Source organism: Cricetulus griseus, assembly GCF_003668045.3.
Source record: "Cricetulus griseus strain 17A/GY chromosome 1 unlocalized genomic scaffold, alternate assembly CriGri-PICRH-1.0 chr1_0, whole genome shotgun sequence".
NCBI lineage: Eukaryota > Metazoa > Chordata > Mammalia > Rodentia > Cricetidae > Cricetulus > Cricetulus griseus.
The window spans coordinates 173,093,011-173,115,986 of NW_023276806.1; the positions used below are offsets into that span (position 1 = coordinate 173,093,011).

The 22,976-nt window shown below is 39.9% G+C and overlaps 2 protein-coding genes across 3 annotated transcripts in view; one reads left to right on the forward strand and one right to left on the reverse strand.

Moving 5' to 3' along the window:
• Positions 1 to 22,976, forward strand: part of Ccdc146 (coiled-coil domain containing 146) — a 145,321-nt gene that overhangs the window by 24,107 nt on the left and 98,238 nt on the right. Inside the window, exon 2 of the mRNA XM_027393442.2 lies at positions 3,512 to 3,714. Coding sequence (XP_027249243.1) covers positions 3,523 to 3,714 — 192 coding nt within the window. The 5' untranslated portion in view covers positions 3,512 to 3,522. The remainder of the gene's footprint in view (positions 1 to 3,511; positions 3,715 to 22,976) is intronic.
• Fgl2 (fibrinogen like 2) overlaps positions 20,063 to 22,976 on the reverse strand; it is a 72,515-nt gene continuing 69,601 nt past the window's right edge. Inside the window, exon 2 of one of the 2 annotated variants that reach the window (XM_027393444.2) lies at positions 20,063 to 22,703. In XM_027393444.2, coding sequence (XP_027249245.1) covers positions 21,997 to 22,703 — 707 coding nt within the window. In that variant the 3' untranslated portion in view covers positions 20,063 to 21,996. The remainder of the gene's footprint in view (positions 22,704 to 22,976) is intronic. The other variant, XR_003480711.2, reaches the window with a different exon arrangement.

Consider the following 22,976-nt stretch of genomic DNA (forward strand, 5'->3'; position numbering starts at 1 on the left):
GGATGGCTCATAGTGGCAATCAATACTCCCCATAAATCCTAAGGTGAGAACAAGGTGGGTATTAGCCAGAGCAAGCCATTCAACATCTGCCACCTAGAAGGGAAAGACAGTGGGATGGTGGTCTAGCCCATAGTGTCACTGGGCTTGGGTCCTGTCCTATATGATAGCATCTGTGAGCTGATCTGCCTGAGAGTAGACCCGGGGTGTTCCTCCCAAAGACATATGGATCCATTACAAAGGCTTCCCCTCCTGGGTTAGAACTGCTGTAATCAGGGAGGCTCCAGCAAACAGCCAGAGGGACAAGGGCCTAGTTGTTTAACTGGCCTTCAATTAAGAACACTGACTGCTCTTCCAGAAGACCCTGGTTCAATTCCTAGTACCTATATGGTGGCTCACAACTGTCCATAACTTTAGTTCTAGGGAATCTGACTCTCTCCTCTGGCCTCTAAGGGTACTACATGAGCATGATGCAAAATGTATATGCAAAACACAGTGCACATAAAAATTGAAAAGTTGTTTTAAAGAATGTAATAATAGTGTTCTAGAAAGGAGGCTCATTTACTCTAGATGTCATATTTTGAAATGACTCTTTAGAAATTTACCCTGATGTTGTCAACTTCTCAGTTAAACATTACCAAAATTATTTTTGATTTTATATTTCCCAAGAGCAGCTGACATCATTTTCAATTATGTCAATTAAAAGTGAAATTGCAAAAGTATAAATTTTGATAAGCTAATAAATTATTTTGTGGAAAAAAATGAGTCAGAAAAATCTTATGACTGGGCAAGATGTTACTGCACTATTATTTATTTTATATAAAATTATTATAAAACATTTTCTTGAAATTTATGTTGTTCATATTTATTTTGTTTTCATATATCATCATTAAATTTATTGTATTTCCCAAGCAATAAAATATCTTGGCTACTTTTCATAGTAAAATTTTCTTGTTTTTTACTCCACCCCCATCTCCTTTTTGCACTGGATTGGGTAGCTCCTCAAGGAAGCCTGCTGGTATGGTCTGGGGGGAGCTTTTCCAAGCTGGTGACAGGAACCAGGGCAGGGCCGCAGTATGGCTCCACTGGACAAATTAATGTTCTATCACATTGAATAAGTTATTGTGGCTTCATTGGCTTAGTATTAGCATCTCACTTCTGAAAACATTATTTGCAGTTGTAAAATGAGAAGAGTAGCTGGGATTGTTTGGTGCACATTCTATTCTGTATATTACTTGCTGGGTGTTGAAGATACCTAGGCAAATGCAGTTTCCTGTTTAAGGAGTATAATTAGGGAGACTGTAGTTGGTTCTTTTTTCACTCTTTGAGGGGTCCACCACCCAACTCCCAAATAAATACATGGAGACTTATTCTTAGTTATGAATGCCTGGCCTGCACTTTTCTTGTTTCTAGCCAGATTTCCTACCTTAAATCATCTCATTTCTACTTAACTACATTTTGCCTCTGAGCTTTTTACCTTTCTTTATTCTGTATACCTTTCTTTCCTTCTTACTCTGTGGCTGGCTGTGTAGCTGTGCCCTGGTATCCTCCTCCTCTTCTCTTCTCACTCCTCACTCTCTCAGTGTCTGTTGTTATGTCCCTTGTCATTTCTGATTTTGTTAATTTGCATGTTCTCTCTCTCTCTCTCTCTCTCTCTCTCTCTCTCTCTCTCTCTCTCTCTCTTTCTCCCTCTCCTCCTCCCCCTCCTCCTCTTCTCTCTCTCTCTCTCTCTCTCTCTCTCTCTCTCTCTCTCTCTCTCTCTCTCATTTGGTTAGTTGCAAAGAACCAACTCTTTGTTTCATTGACTCTTTGTATCGTTTTCTTTGTTTGTACTTTATTGATTTTAGCCCTTAATTTGATTCTTTCCTGGTGTCTACTTCTCTTTGTTCTAGAGCTTTCAGTTGTGCTGTTAGTTCTCTAGTGTGACTATTCTCCAGTGGGCACTTAGTGCTATGAACTTTCCTCTTAACACAGCTTTCAGAGTGTTCCATAAGTTTGGCTATGTTGTGCCTCCATTTTCATTGAATTATAGTTTATTTTTTTTATTTCTTCCTTGACCCAGGAGTGATGCAATTAAGCATTGTTCAACTTTCTTGAGTTTGTAGGTTTTCTGCAATTTGTGCTGTTGTTGAATTATAATTTTAAGCCGTGATGATCCGATAAGATACAGCGGGTCATTCCAATTTTTTTGTGTCTGTTGAGGTTTGCTTTGTTACCAAGTACTCCTCATCCTCTCTAGCCTAGATTTCTTCTTCTATTTATTCTTTCTGCCCAACAGCCCCACCTATTCCTCTCCTGCCTAGCTATTGGCCTTTCAGCTCTTTATTAGACCAATCAAGTGTTTTAGGCAGGCAAAGTAACACAGCTTTACAGAGTTAAACAAATACAACATAAAAGAATGCAACACATCTTTGCATCATTAAACAAATATTCCACAGCATAAATAAATGTAACACATATTAAACTAATACTTCACAACAATAGACAATATGAAAAATATTAAGTTATAATACAGTGTTTTTAGGTGTGGCTACAGAAGCATGGACAAGCTACATGCTATAGTAGTATCAGAAAGCAAAGTGTGATTAACTAGAGAGGTCCTGCCCACAGTCATATGTGGTCATATGTGATCCATGGTCTCATTGCAATCCTTTTGCTTATTGAAATTAGCTGTGGGAAAGGCTCTGCTGTTTGAGATTAGACATGTTCCAATCCTGTTGAGAATAACTGTGCCTGTTCCTCTGCTTGGCTTCCTAAGAACCTGTTTCTGTCTCTCTCCTCACTCTTCCCATGCCCAGTTATCAAGCTGGCTGTTGGTTTATATTTTCCAATGTCACTGCTAATAATTTTAGGACATATGTTTATGCATAGTTTGCATGCATGTGGATTCACATGTGTGTGTGTGTGTGTGGGTGCAGTGCTCATGTGGAGGCCGCAGGTTTATATCCAGAATCTTCTTTGATTGATTCTTCAACTTATTCTCTGGGGCAGAGTCTCTGAATCAAATCCAGAGATCACTGATTGGCTAGTCTCTCATAGTCAGCTTGCTTGGGGATGTCCCGACTCTGCCTTCCTTGGCTGGAATTATAGACATCTGGCCATGCCCACCCTGCACTGGTGTGCTTCCTGGAGAACAAAACTTACACTATTGCTTGGAGCAAGGGATATAGTCATCTCCTCAGCCCCTAGTTTTTTATTGTTCATTTTAATTGAAAAGTTATACTTGTCCATTCAATAAATAATACTTCAGTGCCTACTGTACTCAGAAACTTAGTTCCTTGTCGGGGAACTTGTCACTTAGTTCTATGTTTTCTTTCTCAATGCATCAAGAGCCTGAATGTATAGTAGATAGCATATGGGGCTGAGGGTATATGGAGCTAGTGGAGAATTTGCATACCATGGGCTTTGTTCAGAGAGAGAGAGAGAGAGAGAGAGAGAGAGAGAGAGAGAGAGAGAGAGACGGGCAGACAGAGACTGACTTATTTTAGTTGAATATGAACTGATTTTATTTTAGAATTGTGAAAAATGGAAGGCAACAGCACTGACACAGAAGAAGGAAACGAAGATGAGGAGGAGGAAGAAACCTCAGCAGCAGGAGAAACAGAAGGGAAGAAGCATAGAAAGGACCGTCCCTCTGTCATAGTGCCCACAATTCACATTCAAGAGGAGCGGCTTGTCGATTTAGCTGAAACGCCAGCTTTCCGCTGTCTGAATGAGGTATGGTTTTTTGTATATTGTTACTGGAGTAAAACCTAATCTTCACTCACATAAAAATGCAAAATCTGTGTCATTGTCAAAGCTCTATGTTACATAGTTGCTCTAGGCTTAATCACACATACAGGCTGAAAGTCCTAAAGTGGATCCTGCTTTTCCTTCTGGACTAACACTGTATGTAGTCTCCTTTAAAGAATATTTACATACATACTGCCCATTAAGTGCACTTCAGAGGTTGGTTCATGGCATCTAAGTTTTTTTTTCAATTATTGTATATTCTATACTCATTAGCTAATAAGATGAAGATAAGAAATCTACCCACAATTATGACTGTTTAAAGACGTTAAAGAAGATATGAATACATGCCTTAATAAAATACATGAAAATACAAACAGTTGAATGAAATAGTGAAAAAATTCAAGGTATGGAAGTAGAATTTAACAAAGAAATAGAGTCACTAAAGAAACCTAATCTGAGACAAAACTGGAAATGAAAAACTCAAACAAAAAACTTAGAGGTAAGTCCCACCAACAGATTAGAAGACTTGGTAGAACAAATTATAGGTCTTAAAGAAAATGGCTAGACCAGCCAAAGAAAACATTAAATAAATAAAAATTCAAGAAATGGAACACTATGAAAAAAACAAACCTCTGAGTAGTAACCATAGAAGAAGGAGATGAATCCCAGGTCAAAGTCATGGAAAATATTTTGAACAAAATCTCAGAAGAAAATATCTCCAATCTAAAGAAAGTTGCCTATCAAGAGACAAACAATACCAGAGAGAGACCCAGAAAAGAAACTACCATGTCACACAATAAAAACATGAAATGTACAGAGAAAAGAAAGGATTTTAAAATCCACAAAGACTAACAGGATGTAGCCCAGCTAATCCAACAATATCTGTATACTGATGAAAAATTCCAAAACTCCAGTAGTTGTTCAGTCCACAAGGCTAGATGTCTCATCTGGTCTACACTGTATGTTGGAATTTCAAAGAAGTGGGTTCTAATGCTGGTGAAAGAAGGCCAGCAGCAGGATAGATGAACTTGCCAGCAAGAGTGAGAGCAAGCAGACACAAAGCAAAAGCTTTCTACTCCAGTAGTCTTTTATGCAGGCTCCCACAAGAAGGCATGGCCCATATTTAAGATATGTCTTCTGATATTAAATGATCCTCAAAAGTTTGAATCAAGAAATTCCTATATGGAGTAGCTTTTATAATTTCTCTAATTTCCATAACATGATACTGCTGAAAAGAAGCTAACTATTGTGTGGAATCTCTTTCTGTGTGGATTTTCTGATTTTCTCATTATTAGTTTCAAGTTTCCCAGGCTAGGCAGGAATTTCAGAATGTTGTATTCTTCCCGAGTATTTCATATCAGAGCATATGGTGCTGACCTGAGCATTGATGTGTTGTTGATCGTGGTCACTTGGTTAAGGTGGCACCTTTAGGTTTCTCATCTATTTATTATATTTTTGGTTGTGAGCCTAGCCGTTAATGGCTGAGCCATCATCTATTTTGTTCCATTTTTTAAATTTAAACTAGAAACAAGATTGTTTTATATGTCAACCCCAGTTCCCTCTCCCTTCCCTCCTCCCCTGACCCCCACTAACACTCTACCTACCCCATACCCTTGGCCTCCCATGGGGGTTCTTCAGAGTCTGTCATACCCTTTGGGATAGGAACTAGGCCCTCCCCTGTGTGTCTAGGATGAGGGAGTATCCCTCTATTGGAATGAGCTCCCAAAGTCCATTCCTATGCTAGGGATATGTACTGATCTACCACAAGAGACCCCATAGATTTCCAAGTTCTCTACACTGACACCCACGTTCATGGGGTCTGGATCAGTCCCTTGCTGGTTTCCCAGCTATCAGTCTGGGGACCAAGAGCTCCCCATGTTCAGGTCAGCTGTTTCTATGGGTTTCACCAGCATGGTCTTGACTACTTTGCTAATCACTCCTCCTTCTCTGCAACTGGATTCCAGTTCAGTTCAGTGTTTTGCTGTGGGTATTTGCTTCTACTTCCATCAGCTGCTGGATGAAGGCTCTAGGATGGCATATATAAGTTAGTCATCAATCTCATTATCAGGGGAGGGCATTTAAGATAGCCTCTCCACTTTTGCTTGGATTGTTAGTTGGTGTCATCCTTGTAGATCTCTAGACATTTCACTAGTGCCTGATTTCTCTTTAAACCTCGATTATGGTATCTCTTATTTTGCTCTCCTCTATTCTTCCCCCTACACAACCTTCATGCTACCTTATGTCCTCCTCACCCCTCCTCTTCTCCCCTTCTCATTCTCCTAGCTTCCTCTCCCCTCCCCATGCTCCCAATTTGCTCAGGAGATCTTGTCCCTTTCTCCTTCTCTCGGGGACCATGTATGTCTCTCTCAGAGTCTTCCTTGTTTCCTAGCTTCTCTGGTAATCCTTTGCTCTATGTGTAAAATCCATATATGAGTGAGTACATACCATGTTTGTCTTTTTGTAACTGTGTTATCTAGCTCAGAATGGCTTCTTCTAGCTCCATTTGCCTGTGAATTTCAAGATTCCATTGCCCCACCCCCACCCCACCCCCGCCGCTGAGTAATACTCCATTGTGTAAATGTAGCAGATTTTCTCTATCCATTCTTCAGTTGAGGGGCATCTAGGCTGCTTCCAGGTTCTGGCTATTACAAATAATGCTGCTATGAATATAGGTGAATATATGTCCTTGTTGTAGGAATGTGCTTCTTTTGGGTATGTGCCTAAGAACATATGTGCCTATTGCTGGATCTTGTGGTAGACTGATTCCCATTTTCCGAGGAATCGCCATACTGATTTCCAAAGTGTCTGTACGAGTTACCATCCCTCCAGCAATGGAGGAGTGTTCCCCTTTCTCCACATCCTCTCCAGCATAAGTTATCATTGGTGTTTTTTATTTTAGCCATTCCAATGGGAGTAAGATGGTATCTCAGAGCTGTTTTGATTTGCATTTCCCTGATGGCTAAGGATGTTGAGCACTTTTCAGCCATTTTAGATTCCTGTACTGAGAGTTCTCTATTTAGTTCTGTACCCCACTTTTTAATTGGATTATTTGATGTTTTGGAGACTAGCTTCTTGAGTTCTTTGTAAATTTTGGAGATCAGCCCACTGTCAGATATGGGGTTGGTGAATATCTTTTTCCATTCTGCTGGCTGCCGTTTTGTCTTGCTGTCGGTGTCCTTTGCCTTACAGAAGCTTCTCAGTTTCAGGAGTTCCCATTTATCAATTGTTGATCTCAGTGTCTGTGCTACTGGTGTAATGTTCAGGAAGCAGTCTCCTGTACCAATTCCTTCAATGGTATTTCCCACCTTCTCGTCTAAGAGATTCAGTGTACCTGGATTTATGTTGAGGTCTTTGATCCATTTGGACTTAAGTTTTGTGCATGGTGATAGACATGGATCTATCTGCAGTCTTCTACACGTCAGCATCCAGTTATGCCAGCACCTTTGTTGAAGATACTTTCTTTATTACATTGTATATCTTTAGCTTCTTTGTCAAAAATCAGGTGTTTATAGGTATGTGGGTTAAGATCAGTGTTTTCAATTTGATTCCATTGGTCTACCTGTCTATTTTTGTGCCAATACCAAGCTGTTTTCAGGACTGTAGCTCTATAATAGAGCTTGAAGTCAGGGATGGTGATGCCTCTGGAAGTTCCTTTATTGAGGGACATCTAGATTGTTTCCAATTTCTGGTTATTATGAATAGAGCAACAATGAACATGGTTGAGCAAGTGTCCTGTGGTAGGACGAAGCGTCCTTTGGGTACATGCCTAAGAGTGGTATAGCTGGATTATGAGGTAGATTGAGTCCCATCTTTCTAATTTCCACAGTTGCTGTACAAGTTTGCATTCCTACCAACAACAGAGTAATGTTCCCCTTACTCCACATCCTCTCCAGCATGAGCTGTCACTTGTGTGATCTTAGCCATTTTGATTGGATCAAGATGGGAGCTCAGAGTAGTATTTATTTGCATTTCCCTGATGGCTATGGATGTTGAACATTTCTTTAAGTGTTTTTCAGACATTTGTATTTCCTCTATTGAGATTTCTGTGTAGATCTGTACCCAACATTTTAATTGGGTTATTTGGTTTTTTGATATCAAGTTTCTTGAGTTTTTAAAATATATTTTGGATATTAGCCCTCTATCAGATGTACACTTGCTAAAAATCTTTTCTCATTCTGTGGACTGTTCTGCTACTTTTTCCAAATGATGTTGTCCTTTGCCAATCAGAAGCTTTTCATTATAGGAAGTTTTAGGTGAGTGCTACATTTGACAAGAATTGAGATAACAAAACAATTACCTTAATTTACTCCAGAAATATTACGGTGCCCAGTGTATGGCAGCATGATGCTAGGAAATGTTTATTACTGTTATTATTAAAGATACAGAAATCAAAATTATTCCTTCAGTTCTTCCCTTTTAAGGATTTAATTATGTATGTGTATGCATGTGTGTCTGTGCATACATACATATGTGTGACACATCTATGGGAATTTGTTAAGGGAGGATCACATCACATGGAGCTGGAGTTAAAAGCATCTGTGAGCTACCCAACATGAGTGCTGGGACATTAGTCCTGGGAGAGCAGAAAGTACTCTTATCTACTGAGACATCTCTCCAGCCATCCTTCCTGTATTTTAAATTTGTCTTTTTTTATGGAGCTGATGACCGAGCCCAGGTCCTTGTGGTTGGTTGCTAGGTAAGTGCTCCACCACTGAACTGAATCTCCAGCCCTCTTGTTTTAATTTTGTCTTTTTTTTCTGATACCAGAAATGGGACCCAGGATCTTGAACTTTCTTGGCAAATGCTCTGCCACAGAGCTAAATCTCTAACCTCCCTCCTTTCTTTTAGACAGATCCTGTGTGGTATCCCTAAATACCATAAGGATTCATAGATAAGGCATAGGAAATATTTCTGTTCTTTAGAAGTTTATTAGGGGAAAGCATCTTGAAATGCTAAATGTCAACAAAGGGTAATGTATGCTTGCAGATCTAGAGGGTGCAGTGTTATTAGAACTGAAAGAGAAGCCAGTCACGGTGGGAGGAGATGATGTGGAAGGGTTTTGAAATCAGTAAGCGTAAGATGAGAAGAGATATAACATCAAGACCTGTCTTTGAACTTTGCCCTCACCAATCACACATGTACTTGGCATATCATCAGGGGCCAAGGTACCTCAGCACAGACTTCTCAGACCATCTCTGGTATTCTCCCAAGCCTGACTCTCCTGTGTTCTGTCATTTAGTTCTCTTGTAAATGTCTCCTGACTTTGGCTCTATTACCACCTGGCCACTGAGACAAGACAAAGAGACAGAGACGGCACTAAGCCAGGAGTGGCAGGTTGAAGGAGTGAGTGAGTACATTAGGAGAGATGTTAACAAGGGAAAAATTCTGGACTTTATGTCTGGTTAGATGGGAGTGAGGGAAGGCATTTAACTTGATGTTTAAGATTAGGAAACTAGCTAAATGATTGTGCCAGAAATGATAGAGTTAAGAAGGAACAACAGATCTAAGAGTAATGTCTAGTGTGTGGATTGAAACTTGCCGAAGAAGTCCCCGGCTAGAAGAACAGGCATAGTTAGGTCTTGATTGTTTTCAGATTTCGTTGTAAGAGGCCACACCTTGCTACTTTAGAGAGTCTAGCAGCACCCTCTGGCACTGTATATATAAATAATTTTATCATTATGCACTTGGTTGTGTGCTTCACAAGCCATTGCTTGTACACATTGGCGCATTTAAAGGATGGTTCTTAGACATTTGTCCTCCTGGCACTGGTTCCAGATAAATATGTTTGGGAGTTTTCATTGGTTTCTGCGAATACACTGGGACTTTCAGGTGCTACCAATGTGCCCCTCTTTTTCTGGGTTTGACATTCTGTAACTCTACTGATGAGATTAATGAGATGATTCCTAATGAGAGACGATCATTTCCAAAGAACCAAAATATCTTTTACTCATTTTATGCCTTGGCTATCTGCAACAGGTAAAGATATGATTCCCACCCACAATGAGCTTAGCATTAGAGGAGCTTTAGATGTGGAATGAATTTTCCGATGGATTCTGCTACATGTCCTCTCTTCCATCCTGTAGGCTTGCCCTGCTCTGTATACCTGCACCAGAGGAGGAAGGCGACCTGCCTCCATGTCTTACCTTAGCTCTTACTGAACTTGACATCACTCATAGCTCACACATTTAAACACTTAAGATTTCACAAATTGACCTTTAAAATAAATGCTATATATAAATGGGAAAGACAAACATGTAATGCTCTTGTTATATATTTCTTATTCCTTTGCCTTTTTAGTTTTCACACCTCATTAACAGCTATATTTGGAGAATGTGGTTTTTTAATGTAATAATTTTCTTATTAAAATCTTCCTATAACTCTTAGTACTGTTGGCATGTTTTTACCTTTTCTTTAAACATCCAGGCAGCCTTGTGAAAGCATCTTAGGATTTTATGGAACTGTTAAAAAGTTTTAAAGAGACTCATAGTTTACTAAACAATACTGACAGGTCTCACTACTCCCGTGGCAGTGGTTTTATTTCTTTTCATTGAGTGATTGATTGGCTGATTGATTGACTGCTGTTGTTTTACTCTGGCAGTGGATAAAGGGGAGAGACAGCTAGATTATTTGCATCACCATTTTACAGCCCTATTGCTCTTTGTAAAGCAGACCACTACTTCTAAATCTTGTCAGTGAAGTGTATACTGCAGAACACGACCAAAGAAAAGAAGGTCCTTCCCGAGGCAACCTTACTCTCAGTGCCTTCAAAACGATGACATGAAGATGGGTTCTGGCCTGGAATCCAGGTTGTTTTCAGAAAAGTTGATCTGGAAATAAACTGATTAAAAATAAGCTAGTAGGAGTCAAATGAGCAATAAAAATCATGGCAGGAAAGACTTAGCATTTCCCCTTTCCTACCTCAAGAGCTATCTTACCTTCTCATCCCCTTCACACCAAAAGATCTGTCTTACCTTTTCATCCCCTTCACACCTGAAGAGCTGTCTTACCTTCTCATCCCCCTTCACACTTGAAGATCTGTCTTACCTTCTCATCCCCTTCACACCTGAGGAGCTGTCTTAACTTCTCATCCCCTTCACACCTGAAGAGCTACTTTACCTTCTCATGCTGAACATCTTCCCTGACCATTTTCAGTTCACCAGACCTGAGGGTAAGATATAGGAAAATATGATGGCCACCATGTGACCCTTATCCATGTGAATTTTTTCCTCTCTTTTGTTTTATCTGTGTCTCTATGTTTCCTGACATAATGTGGGCCTCCCATGGGATGTGATTGTCTAAGTCTGTACACTGGTGTGTATGTGTTCAAATTCAACATTTTGTGTTACTTCTATTTTCCTTTATATTTTATCTGTTTTATGGACTTAATTGAACATTAAAAATAAACTCCTTGCTGGGTGTCTTGGTGTAATACTATAATCCATCTACTAGGGATGGGTTCCTTGCTACGAGGCAGGCGTCTGACCTCCTAGTGACCAAGGCAAGGTCAGGCAAGCACGTGTTAGGCTGTTATGGCTGCCGAAATGGGGAGCTAGTCCTTTCGCACGAGCGCACACACATGCAAAGGTAGCATAGTGACAGAAACTTTGAGGCATGGGAAGGCAGACAAGTCGGGAGATGATTACCACAGAAATATTTTATTACTCTCAGCTTCTATCTAAGTGGATGGATGCCATGGAGTAAGGGCTGGGGCATTAGAGTAGATCAGGAGGCAGGCCAGACAGGGGAAGAATCTTAACTGTGCTGTCTGAGCTAAAGAGCAGGCGAAACCGGGTAGAGCAGGCTTTTAGGAGCAGCGGGTCTGAATAATCCCTGTGGTTTCTGGGGTATTATGTGCAGGCCCCAGCTGTCTAGTGCCTGGCTCTGAGGTGCTTAGAGCAGGTGGGGTGCATACTCTGGATCAGCTAGCTTGTATTTGAAAAGTGTGGCTGGGGAGGCCAAAGGGAGGATGAGATGAGAAGCAAGAAACTGAAGCTAGGTGAATCACACATATCACATTATCGGGTTGTGCAGAACAAGGTGTACCTAGCTCATGCGTGCAGGGCAGGTGGAATGTATCAGCTTTGTAGAAGCTAGACATGAGGCTAATCAGAGGCTCATTGGTATTCCCTTTTGTGTATCCGTGTCTTTTGTTAACATCCTACTTTCCACTGGGCTTGATTTTTTTCTTACAAATTCATAGGAATTCTTTACACGTACATATTATACATTATGAAGGCCTTTGTGTATAATGTGCATTCTTTTAGTTTATTGACTAATTTGTTTTAGTTTGTTCACAGTGGTTTATTCCCTGTGGAAATTAATCTTTAAATGTGTTTGAATCAATTGTTTCTTTGAAGCCCCAGGATTTTGTTGTGCTTTGAAAGACCTTTGTTACTCTGAGGCTATAAATTTGTTTCCTGTGTTTTCTCATAGCACCTTGACTACTTGACTACTTTGCTCCTTCTGTTATAATTAGTGTGAAGGAAAATGGGAAGGAGACACCAGCAGTGAGTTTGAACCCAATGCCAAGTCCATTGTCTTCTGAAACACAAGTACTTTTCATTTTCTCACCCACATGAACCAAACTGAAGTAAACAGGGACACATGGGTAGAGTGAGAAATATGAATTGGGGGGTACAAGTATTAGTTGGTATTGATCCTCAGAATTAGAAGACAGTTTTGCTACCTGTAATGGGTATGGACAGGCTTTGGATTAATAATTTGATGAGAAAAGATCAGTAGGTGGTGTGGGAATTAGACAAAACTAGTCCCTAGTACTAGCTCTGTGCACTGGCTTCCAGTCCCAGCTCTGTGTGCTAGCTTCCAGTGAGGCTTCTAGGCTGTCTGAGTCTTGACTTGGATTACTGATGCATTTTCTCAGCTCATATCCCTTCTTTACAACTGTTGCTCTGCTCATTATGGTGGCCATATATCATTTCAGGATTGTTTTGGTCTCCTCTCTCCTCCCCCTAGAATTCATACACAGACCCTCTATTCACATCATCATCAGCCCCACCCTCACTCCAGAGGGACCCCTGGAGGAGCCCTTGAATGGGCTACATATGTGTGAACAGAATAAAACAAGGTTTTCACTCAGTGACATTGCCTGAAGGAAATTCAGGTTCACATGCAGAAAGCCTTCAGAAGCCACACGGCACTGCTGAGGTATCCCTCAGGAAAAGTTTGTGTGAGTTCCATGGCTCATCCAGTTCAAACCTGGCTAAACTTCCTCATTAGCACAGGAGCCTCTGCTTGCCTCCTAGACCCTCAAGAGCCCTAGAAGCTTGCTGTCGCCTCATCCTCGGGCTGTGCTTTTCTTTGAATCTCCACCCATTTTATCCTTGATATCTTTGGCCATTTCATTGTTTGATGAAGTAGTGTTCAGAATTCTTCCCAGAAGCCTCCCACCCAGCATTCTTAGTCCTCTCCAGGCCCAGGCAGAGAAGTGAAGAACTAACAGACAGCAGCAGGAGACTATAAACACTTAAACTTCACACTTTACTTTCATGATCATTGCCACTTCCTTGTGCTCAACAGTTAAATCCCTCACCGTTCCTTTTGCTCCTGCTCCGTGCCAGAACACACTTGCTGCAGCCAAGTTAGTTGCTACTTTCCAACAAGCTTCCGACTTACCACTCTGCTGGTGCCTATGCTCATCTCCTCTTGTACTCAGGAGAAGGTGCTGTGCTTCAGAATTAGAGCCATTTTCCGAGGCCAGCTGGGGTCCCTGATTTTTCTCCAAGTGTCTCCCTTCCAATAGAGCTTCATCACTTCTCATTCTGTGACCTCACCCCTGCTGGCTGTGCTTATCTCCACTTGCCCACTTGTTTTTCCTGTTTTTAGAGCTAATCTGCAGTGGCTTCAGGAAGCTCTGAGAGCAGGAAGCTCCTTGCTCTTCGTATAGTTGTGATAGGTTTTCAAGAGAGCAAATCCACATAACCATCTCTTTAAAGAGCAGACATACAAAAGAGGTTTCTTCGTTTCTGAATGCAGCTTTCATATAAAGTCAGCCTGAGTTCTTGGTGATTTACATCAAGGGATATGTGATAGAGAAGGAATGACCATGAAATGTTTTAGCAAAATTAAAGACCCCAAGATGTAGAAAAGCTGAGCTATTCCAGTTGGGGCTACAGATCTTCTCAGCTTCTCCACCCCTGCTTTCTTTGACAACCCTGACATGTCTTCAGAGGTGTGGGATCACTGCAAACAGGTTGAGAATCTCTGCCCAAAGTTCAGCATGGTCAACACCAACCCTGTATTCACAATGAAGGTGTCTGTCCTGTTCTACAAATCCCCACTGTCTGGGTCCCTTGGGGTGGGGTGGGGGTGGGGTCTAATAGTTGGCTTAATTGGGTTTTAAAACTTGTCCAAATGACTGGAGCAATGGCTCAGCAGTTAAGAGCACTGGCTGCTCTTCCAGAGGACCTAGGTTCCATTCCCAGAACCCATGTGTAGGCGCATACCCTCTGTATTTCCAATCCCAGGAAGTTCAACACACTCTTCTGGCCTCCAAGAGCACTGCATACATGTTTTGTGTGCACATACAATAAGTGGAATCTCAAAAATTTTAAACATTTGCTTAAATCTGGCAGAAAGTTTTTAAAAGTAACCCTCACTAATACCGTTTATTTTCAAGAGATACACTTTATAAAATTGTTTTCTTTAACAAGTGAAAAGAAGAACTTTGGCAGTTGCATGAGAAGTCATTCAGCTTCCAGATATCATGCAAAGTGCTTTGTGTTTGAACAGAATGTGCCTATCAGTGAACCCTGCCAGGTAACAATGGAGCAAGCAGTGTTTGCACAGCCTGAGGACTTGTTTGCCCTTTCTGTCAGTGCTATTATAAATTTGACTTAGCTTCAGGAAGACAGTTTTTAAACACTAGATTAAGTAGGGATATTAACAGCCTTGAAAATACATTAATTAAAAAGTATCTCCTGTCCAAAAAAATAATATAATTGTTTTTATAAATTACAAGCAATTTCAGTTCAAACAAGATATAATTTGGAGTTACCATCAAATTTCTAAGACTTAAAAGACAGAGGAGGAATGATACTGGGGGTTACTGTGTGAACTTTTGTGTAGAAAACTTGTCACTTCTTAAGAAATTCACCAAGAATGTCAGGAAAATGGATGATGGCCCACAGTGACTGACAGTTGGAAGATAACTTCCCTCCCAGGGATAATTCTGTGTAGGAGTGGAAAGTGTTGTGTTCGGGGGCAGCATTCACCACAGCACATGGGAAGCGCTGGAAGTGCTCCTGGAGAGTGTCCAGCTCAGGCTTGGTAAAAATTGCTGGTCACACTCATTTGATGTCATCCTCAATCAGTGTTAATACCATGAGGGTGGCTAGGAATTTGAGTTTAAGCTACCTCTAACTTGGGTAACTTTTATAAAATACTTGTGAAAGAAACAATATCACTGATATCTCTAAAAAAAAAAAAGAGAGAGAGAGAAAGGGAATAAAAACTAATATCTGTTAAACTATATCATAACTTCATTGTATCTCAATGATATTAAATGATTTGTCAAACTAGATAGTATACTGTCAATAAACTTGGAGGTTTTTTCTCTGTGGCCCAATTCTTGTTTCTTTTGATATATATAATATATATATATATATATATATATATATATATATATGGACATGTACACACACAAACACACACACACACACACACACACACACACACACACACTGTATTCAGCATGACAGTACTCCCTTATGACAAGAAGATATGTCCCAGAAGGACAGAATCTGAGGCTCTGATAGGTCGTTGCCTCCTTCTTTCATGGTGGATGATTTCCTAAGTCAAGTAAGTATTTTCCATTGTAAAATACCACATTTGTTTTTAAGACAGCAATTAATTCAACAAAAGAACGCTGCTAGCACCATAATGATATCTAAGACACACTACAAGACTGAAAAGAAGGCACGTTTTGCTGTCATGAAAAGCAAATGTGAAACTAGAATATATGTGCTTTCCAGTGGGAGTGAAATTCCACCCTCTGATGGAGACATCCCTGAGTCCTCTCCGGTGCAATCATAAGATAGCTGGACCCTGGCTACTCCTTACCCCCAACCTCTTTGCAAGGTGAATTGGCCCAGGCTCCTGAAAACTCTGTGTTCCATGCTCACTTTTTTACTAGGTTATCTTTTCTGGTCCCATGAGTTCATTAGATCTGTAACTGAGCTCAATTGTATTTCTAAATGCATTCTCAAACATGTCTCTAAACCCTTGTTATTCCCCCCTGAACTGGAGACTAAAGCCAAAGGCCAGTCTCCACCTAGAGGTATTTGAAGTTTGTGCGTTCTGTCTGCAGGTGCCAACCCTCACTCTATTCCACTCTGCAGAAGACGTCCTCATTTCAGGTAATGATGGCTCCATCTTCCAATGTTACTCAGTCTGAAATTCTGAGGTTTGAGGTGATGCCTCTATTTATTTATTTATTTGTTTGTTTGTTTATTTATTTATTTATTTATTTATTTTCTGCTATCCTCAACTGACTTTGACCATCAAATCTTGTCCAATCTACCTCAAAACAGACAGACTTCACTGTAAACGCTGTCGTCTGTGCTCTCATCATCTCTCTGCAGCACAGTGTTAGCACTATCACACTGGAAACACCCCTGTATCCACAGCAAGAGAGCCAACCTTTTCCAACTGGAGGAGATGATGTCCTTCCCCTGTTCAAAGCCATCAATTTCCTATCTACTTAGAATGAGAAACATCCTTGTTTATAAGGCTTAGGTGGCCTGGCACTGTGGCCCCACAAGGCCTGTGTGGCCTGTCACTGGCCCTCCCATCTGTTCACTTGCAGCCCTCTTAGCTTCCCTTTTGTCTTAGTCTCTGGCCCCCAGCAGGCTAGATTCTGCTTTTCACACATGGGTCCCTTTGCTGACTCTCAAATGTGCCAAGTGCTCTCCAGACTCCAAACATTGATGCTTCTGGCTCCCTTGGCTTGGAACCTGCTCCTCTCGGTTGTTTTCTGTTTTCTTACTTCTTCCTTTTAATTTCTGTTAACCTGTCATCACCACAGAGAGGTCTCCTCTCCAGACCCTGTACTAACCAGCACCACCTCCTCTAATCCTCTCACATCTGCTTGCTTTTTGCCATGAAAGTTTCTCCTGGTTAAACTTGGAGTGCAGGGTTTCTATGTTGGTCAATGGTACACCTCTGTCCTCCAAGGAGACTTTCCGGAATATGTCCAAATATCTGTTGAATTAATTAAGGCAAACTGCACACAGACTTCTTACGTCCATAAATCTTTGAGTTTTAAGACATTTCTGGCTTCTCAGATGTATTAACACAAGCTGCTATTGAATATAGGTTTATGTTTATTAGGTAGGCAAACTATTAGAGCAAAACATTTCTTCTTGAGTCATCTTTGAATAGATAATTTTTGGCAAATGTACATAGGCCGACAAACTCAACCACTTCTAAAATTTACTCTTCCTTCTCAAACTACCTCCAAATCTGCCTATATATGTCTTCCTTAGCATTCTTGCTAAACTGGCAATGATATGTAGAGACTTCCCCACCCGTGTGATTTTATGCCTGACATCAGAGTATGCCCTTGTTAAAGATTTGTGGGTTCTGATGAGTAAGATGAAGGAATGTGGAGAAATGAAACCAGCCCTGCAGCAAAGAAGGCAGAAGTGTCTTCCAGGCTGCTCAACAGACATGAAGGGAGGGGACACCTCCAGCTGTAAGAGAGACTCAGTCATGTTTGGGAAGTGGAGTATGCTGGGTTCTCCAAGTGTACCTGTTTTCCCATTTCTGGCTCTTCGTAGTCCACAATGAAGACCTTGGTAAGGTCTGTATGCATAAGGAAAGGAGTGCTAAACCCACCAGTAACATTAATGATAGAAAGAAGGAGAGACAGTTAAATGTCTGAACAGAGAAAGGACAATTCTGTATTGAGGATGTGTCGACAGCATTCTAAAGGAAATAGATAATGGTGTTCCTCTAGCTGCCTTGCTTCCTTTTAAAGAAATAATACTCAGTGTTTTTAAAGACACAGGGATATTATCTAGATTAGGTAAATACAGTTCAACTTTTCAGATTATATATATATATATGTATATATATGTATATACATATATATATCATCTTACAATGTTTCCATGTTGAAAGATAGATATGAAGATTAAATATTTTATTTTACAAGGCTTTAAAGAGACATGAAACACAACCTTAATTACACATCAATGAAAATAATTTTAAGCAAGAGTTTGTTGTAATTCCATACATCCATTTTACCTTTATGACTTTTTGAGGGGTGTGGGGAAGCTACCAGCAATGAAGGACAGCCAATACTGTGGTTCAGATGCTTCTTATGCTTTGCATATACAAGCTCTCTTCATCAGAACATGAATACATTTGGGGCATTACTGCTTCTCAGCAAAATGTCTTTCTCCTTTAGTGACAGATGAGTCAGTCAAATTCCAAAGAAATTAGTTTCACATCGACAATTAATAAATGGGACCTGCTGAAACTGAGAAGCCTCTGTAAGGCAAAGGACATAGTCAACAAGACAAAATGGCAGCCCACAAAATGGGAAAAGATCTTTACCAACCCCATATCTGACAAAGGGGCTGATTTCCAAAATATAAAAAGAAAGAACTCAACAAGATAGTCACTAAAACACCAAATAATCCAATTAAAAAGTGGGCTACAGAACTAAATAGGGAATTCTCAATAGAGGAATCTAAAATGGCTGAAAGGCACCTAAGAAAGTAAAGTGCTCAACATCCTTAGCCATCAGGGAAATGCAAATCAAAACAACTCTGAGATGCCATCTTACTCCTGTCAGAATGACTAAAATCAAAAACACCAATGACAGTTTATGCTGGAGATGATGTGGAGAAAGGGGAACACTTCTCCATTGCTGGTGGGAGTGCAAACTTGTATAGCCACTTTGGAAACCAGTATGGTGGTTCCTCAGGAAAATGGGAATCAGTCTACCTAAATTCCATTCTTAGGCATATACCCAAAAGATGCGCATTCATACCACACAGACATAGCAGCATTATTTGTAATAGCCAGAACCTGGAAACCACCTCAATGTCCCTCAGCTGAAGAATGGATAAAGAAAATGTGGTACATCTACACAATGGAGTACTACTCAGTGGGGGGGAAAAAAAAAAACAATGAAATCTTGACATTTCACAGGCAAATGGATGGAACTAGAAGAAACCATACTGAGTGAGGTAACCCAGACCCAGAAAGAAAAACATGGTGTGTACTCACTCATAAGTGGATATTAGACATAGAGCAAAGGATAACCAGCCTACAATCCATACCACCAGAGAAGCTAGGAAACAAGGAGGACCCTAAGAGAGATTTACATCAAACATGGAGTAGGGGAAAGAGACAAGATCTCCTGAACAAACTGGGAGCATGGATGGGGGGTGGTAGGAGGAAGGGGAGGGGTAGAGGAGAACATGAGGGATCAGGAAGAATAGAGAAAGAAAGCAAAAAAAGAGATACCTGAATAAAGGGAGCCATTATAGGTTTAAAGAGAAATTTGGCACTAGGGAAATGTCCAGAAATCTACAAGGTTGACCCCAACTAAGAATCTAAGCAATAGTGGAGAGGCAACCTTAAACACTCTTCCCCAATAATGAGATTGATGACTACCTTAAATGCCATACTAGAACCTTCATCCAGTAGCTGATGGAAGCAGGATCAGAGATCCACAGCTAAGCACTGAGCCAAACTCCTGGAATCCAGTTATGGAGAGGGAGGAGTGATGAGCAAAGGGGTCAAGACCATGCTGGGGAAACCCACATAAACAGCAAGTGGCAGCTTATGAACCCCAGACTGACAGCTGGGGAACCAGCATAGGTCTGAACCAGGCCCACTGAATGTGGGTATCAGTTGCGAGACCAGGGAAGTCTGTGGACCTCTGGCAGTGGAACCAGTATTTATCCCTAGTGCAGGAATGGACTTTGGGAGCCCAGTCTCTACAGAGGGACACTCTCTTGGTCTAGACACAGGGGGAGGGCCTAGGCCCTGCCCCAAATGATGTGACAGACTTTGATGGTCCCCCATGGGAGGCCTTGGCCTCTCTGAGGAGTGGATGGGTAGGGGTGGGATGGGGAGAGGATAGGGGGAATGGGAGGATGAGAGGGAGAGGGAACTAGAATTGATATGCAAAATAAGATTGTTTTTAATTGAAATAAAAAAGAAATTAGTTTCACTCAGCATTTTTAAAGAATAATGTTCATCAATAAAGTAGTAATTAAAATCAGTATTAGTCACCCAAATGAAACCAAAATTCTAAAAATAAATAATTGCAAATATTGTACATTTATGATCATTGGCATTTATTGGTGAATAGTTAAGACAAAGGACTATTTCAATAAACAGGTTAAAGATTATCAAAGTCTACAATATATTTTTAAATGAGTGACAGAAAATGATTTCAAAATAAATTTCTGTGTTAAAGAGTTCATTATAAAACCACCATAAGAGTATAATAGAAAACAATATATTGATTCATTGAGTGTGCAAAGATAATGTACATGGATACTGTTATTCACCAAACTCCCCTGAAAAAGACACACTGAACATGAATGCACATTTTTCTTGGCTATCATCAGCCCAATTTTATGACTTAAATGTCTTTAGACTCATACAGTTACATATAGTAGACAGGATTTGAAACATGTATATTGTATATCAAAATCTTCTTGGTCCTTTTTATTTTTTTTATTTTTTTTTCTTCTTGGCCTTTTTTAAAAGGAAACAATTAAAATCAATTATGTCACTTACATTCAAATATTGTACCAAGTATGTAAACAGCCTTTGAAAGCTACATTTTACATTTGGTCACTTAATTCAGCGTGTATTTACCCTGCTCTGGTAATTTAATTATATTAATAATAGATTAATTTTATTGTATTTACCTGAAAACATCTTGTTTCATATTTTTAAAATAATCTTTCACCTTTTAAAGATTTTTTTCTACAATGACTACATATTTGAAAATGTAAGCAGTAAAGACAATAACTATGCTCCCTAATTGTTTTCAAAAAATAAGTAAGGTTGAATCCTTGCAAATATATTTTAAAGTTTGGTGAGTATATTGGAAACCACAGCAAAAATTTAAAGATCACAGTTATTGCTTACACATTGCATACTGTACAGTCAGTTACCTCATATAACTGACTGCATACAGTACTTCAAGTTCTACTCAACCCTCGTTTCTCCCTGAAATGGTCCCTTTTCACAATGGTAAAATGAAACCTCTCCTAAAGCTCTTTAATAATGATCCTTGGCATTTTACATTTAAGAAATTCTAAAAGTTCCAGGAACTTATATTTTGCATATGTATATTCTTTGAATTTCTGAGACTGAAATAAGCAATCCAATTAATTTTGTATTACAATGTATAAAATTTGAACTACTATTTCAAAATCATCTTAAATAAACTTATTCTAGAAAAGTTAGCTCCTAGGAAGTTGATCCCATAACAATAGTATTGCTTTGGGTGTAGGATTGGCTTTCAAAGTCTAAATAAATGTTTTTTCCCTATTGTGCCTTTCCCTAAGAAAGTCTTACAGTAGTCTAGCACCTTACATTAAAAACTATTGTGCATGTAGAGCAGAGGCTGACAACAAAGCAGGTTTTGCATTAGGTTCTAACAGGCCCTAAACAGTGAATGAATTTCTACGAAACCAAAGTCTTCAGGGTGACATCATTTTCTAGTTTGGCTGGGGAAGAAACATATTATGCTACTTCATTTTAAGATGTTTTAATGCCATATTCTACATTTCATAAATACTACATAAGTTTAGCTACTCATCTTATCTCCCTGTGTCTTTTTTTAAGAACTTAAAAGGTCTCTTGGTGCAATGCAAATACTATGATTCTTGGCTACATACAGATACATGAGTACCTTTGACCTGAAAAGACTAATGTATTTTCAAATATGCAAGTTAAGCCCTAGTGAAAATAAAAGTTGTTTATATAGAATTTAGCTTGCTGAATAATTTAGTTTTTTAATTGTAAAAAATAATAAATATAGTTGGGAACTTTTTCAACTAATGACAATTAAAGAATTTGCAGATATGATGTAGAAGCATGCTTTATATAACAGCAACAAAGAAGTCTTTTTAGATATTTTTAGCATTGTTTCAAAAGCTGTGAAGTTTAAAAGGAAATGTTTTAACCATAGGAAAGGAATATATGGTAAAAGGCAGAGGGAATTCATTGCCTTTTAGATAGTAAATACCCCTAGAGATACACACTAACAATTTATGGCTTGAAATTCTTGGGTCTAATCATCATCTTGGCCTGCCTAAAGGAGGACTTGTAGCCACCAGGCTGTGCCTGGCTAATTCCTGGCCAGGTGCCCCAGAAAATCCCATTTCGGACACCTCTGTATTTCTGGTGATAATATTTGCCATTTAAGTTTGCAGAGAGACATGCATCAAACCACCAACCTGAGCTGTAATAGAGACCACAATTCCCATAGGGGTACCGGTCATTGTCTCTGTCAGGGGTGGTGAAAAACTTCAGATCATGGTTGTAATATTTACTGAAACGTAAGGCGTCTCCTGCTGTGCCATTATAGTTACCAATATGCAATCGATATTTGAGAAATTCGTTAGCCACGTAAAACTCATCATACAAGGCATATAATTTGAGACCTTTAAAATCTTCAAGATCTATTCTCAAAATCATTTCCTTACTCTTGGTCAGCAGATGAATTTTATCATTACCCAGCCAAAATTCTCGTTCAAGGTTTCCAAAGCCTGCTTTGTAGTCTTTCCAGTATCTGGTGAAGTTGGTACTTCCATCGAGGCGAGCTTGTAGCACCGTCCAGCCTCCCCCCATGGTCTCCATGTCACAGTACACCAGGAAGCTGCTATTTCTGTGATCAGGGGTCACTCTGTAGGTCTCACTGCTTCTTTTTCCTATCATGTAGTAGTCAGAGCAATCTTTGTATATTAGGTGTTGAACTGAAAGAGGAAGAAAGAAAAGCATGGAATTTTGTTAACAAAAGCTGTGCATCTGAAGACTACCTAGACTCAAAAGCAATTTGATAAGTCAGTTAATGCTGATCATGGAACTGGGCTCTAACACACTCAGCTGGACCTGGCCAATAGATGTGTATTAAGGCCTCAGAACCAACCATTGTTATCACTCACACAGGAGTGTCATGGTTGGTAATAATGGTGACAGCACCTCCAGAAACTCTACCAAACACTAGCGGTTTTGCACTGAATACACGA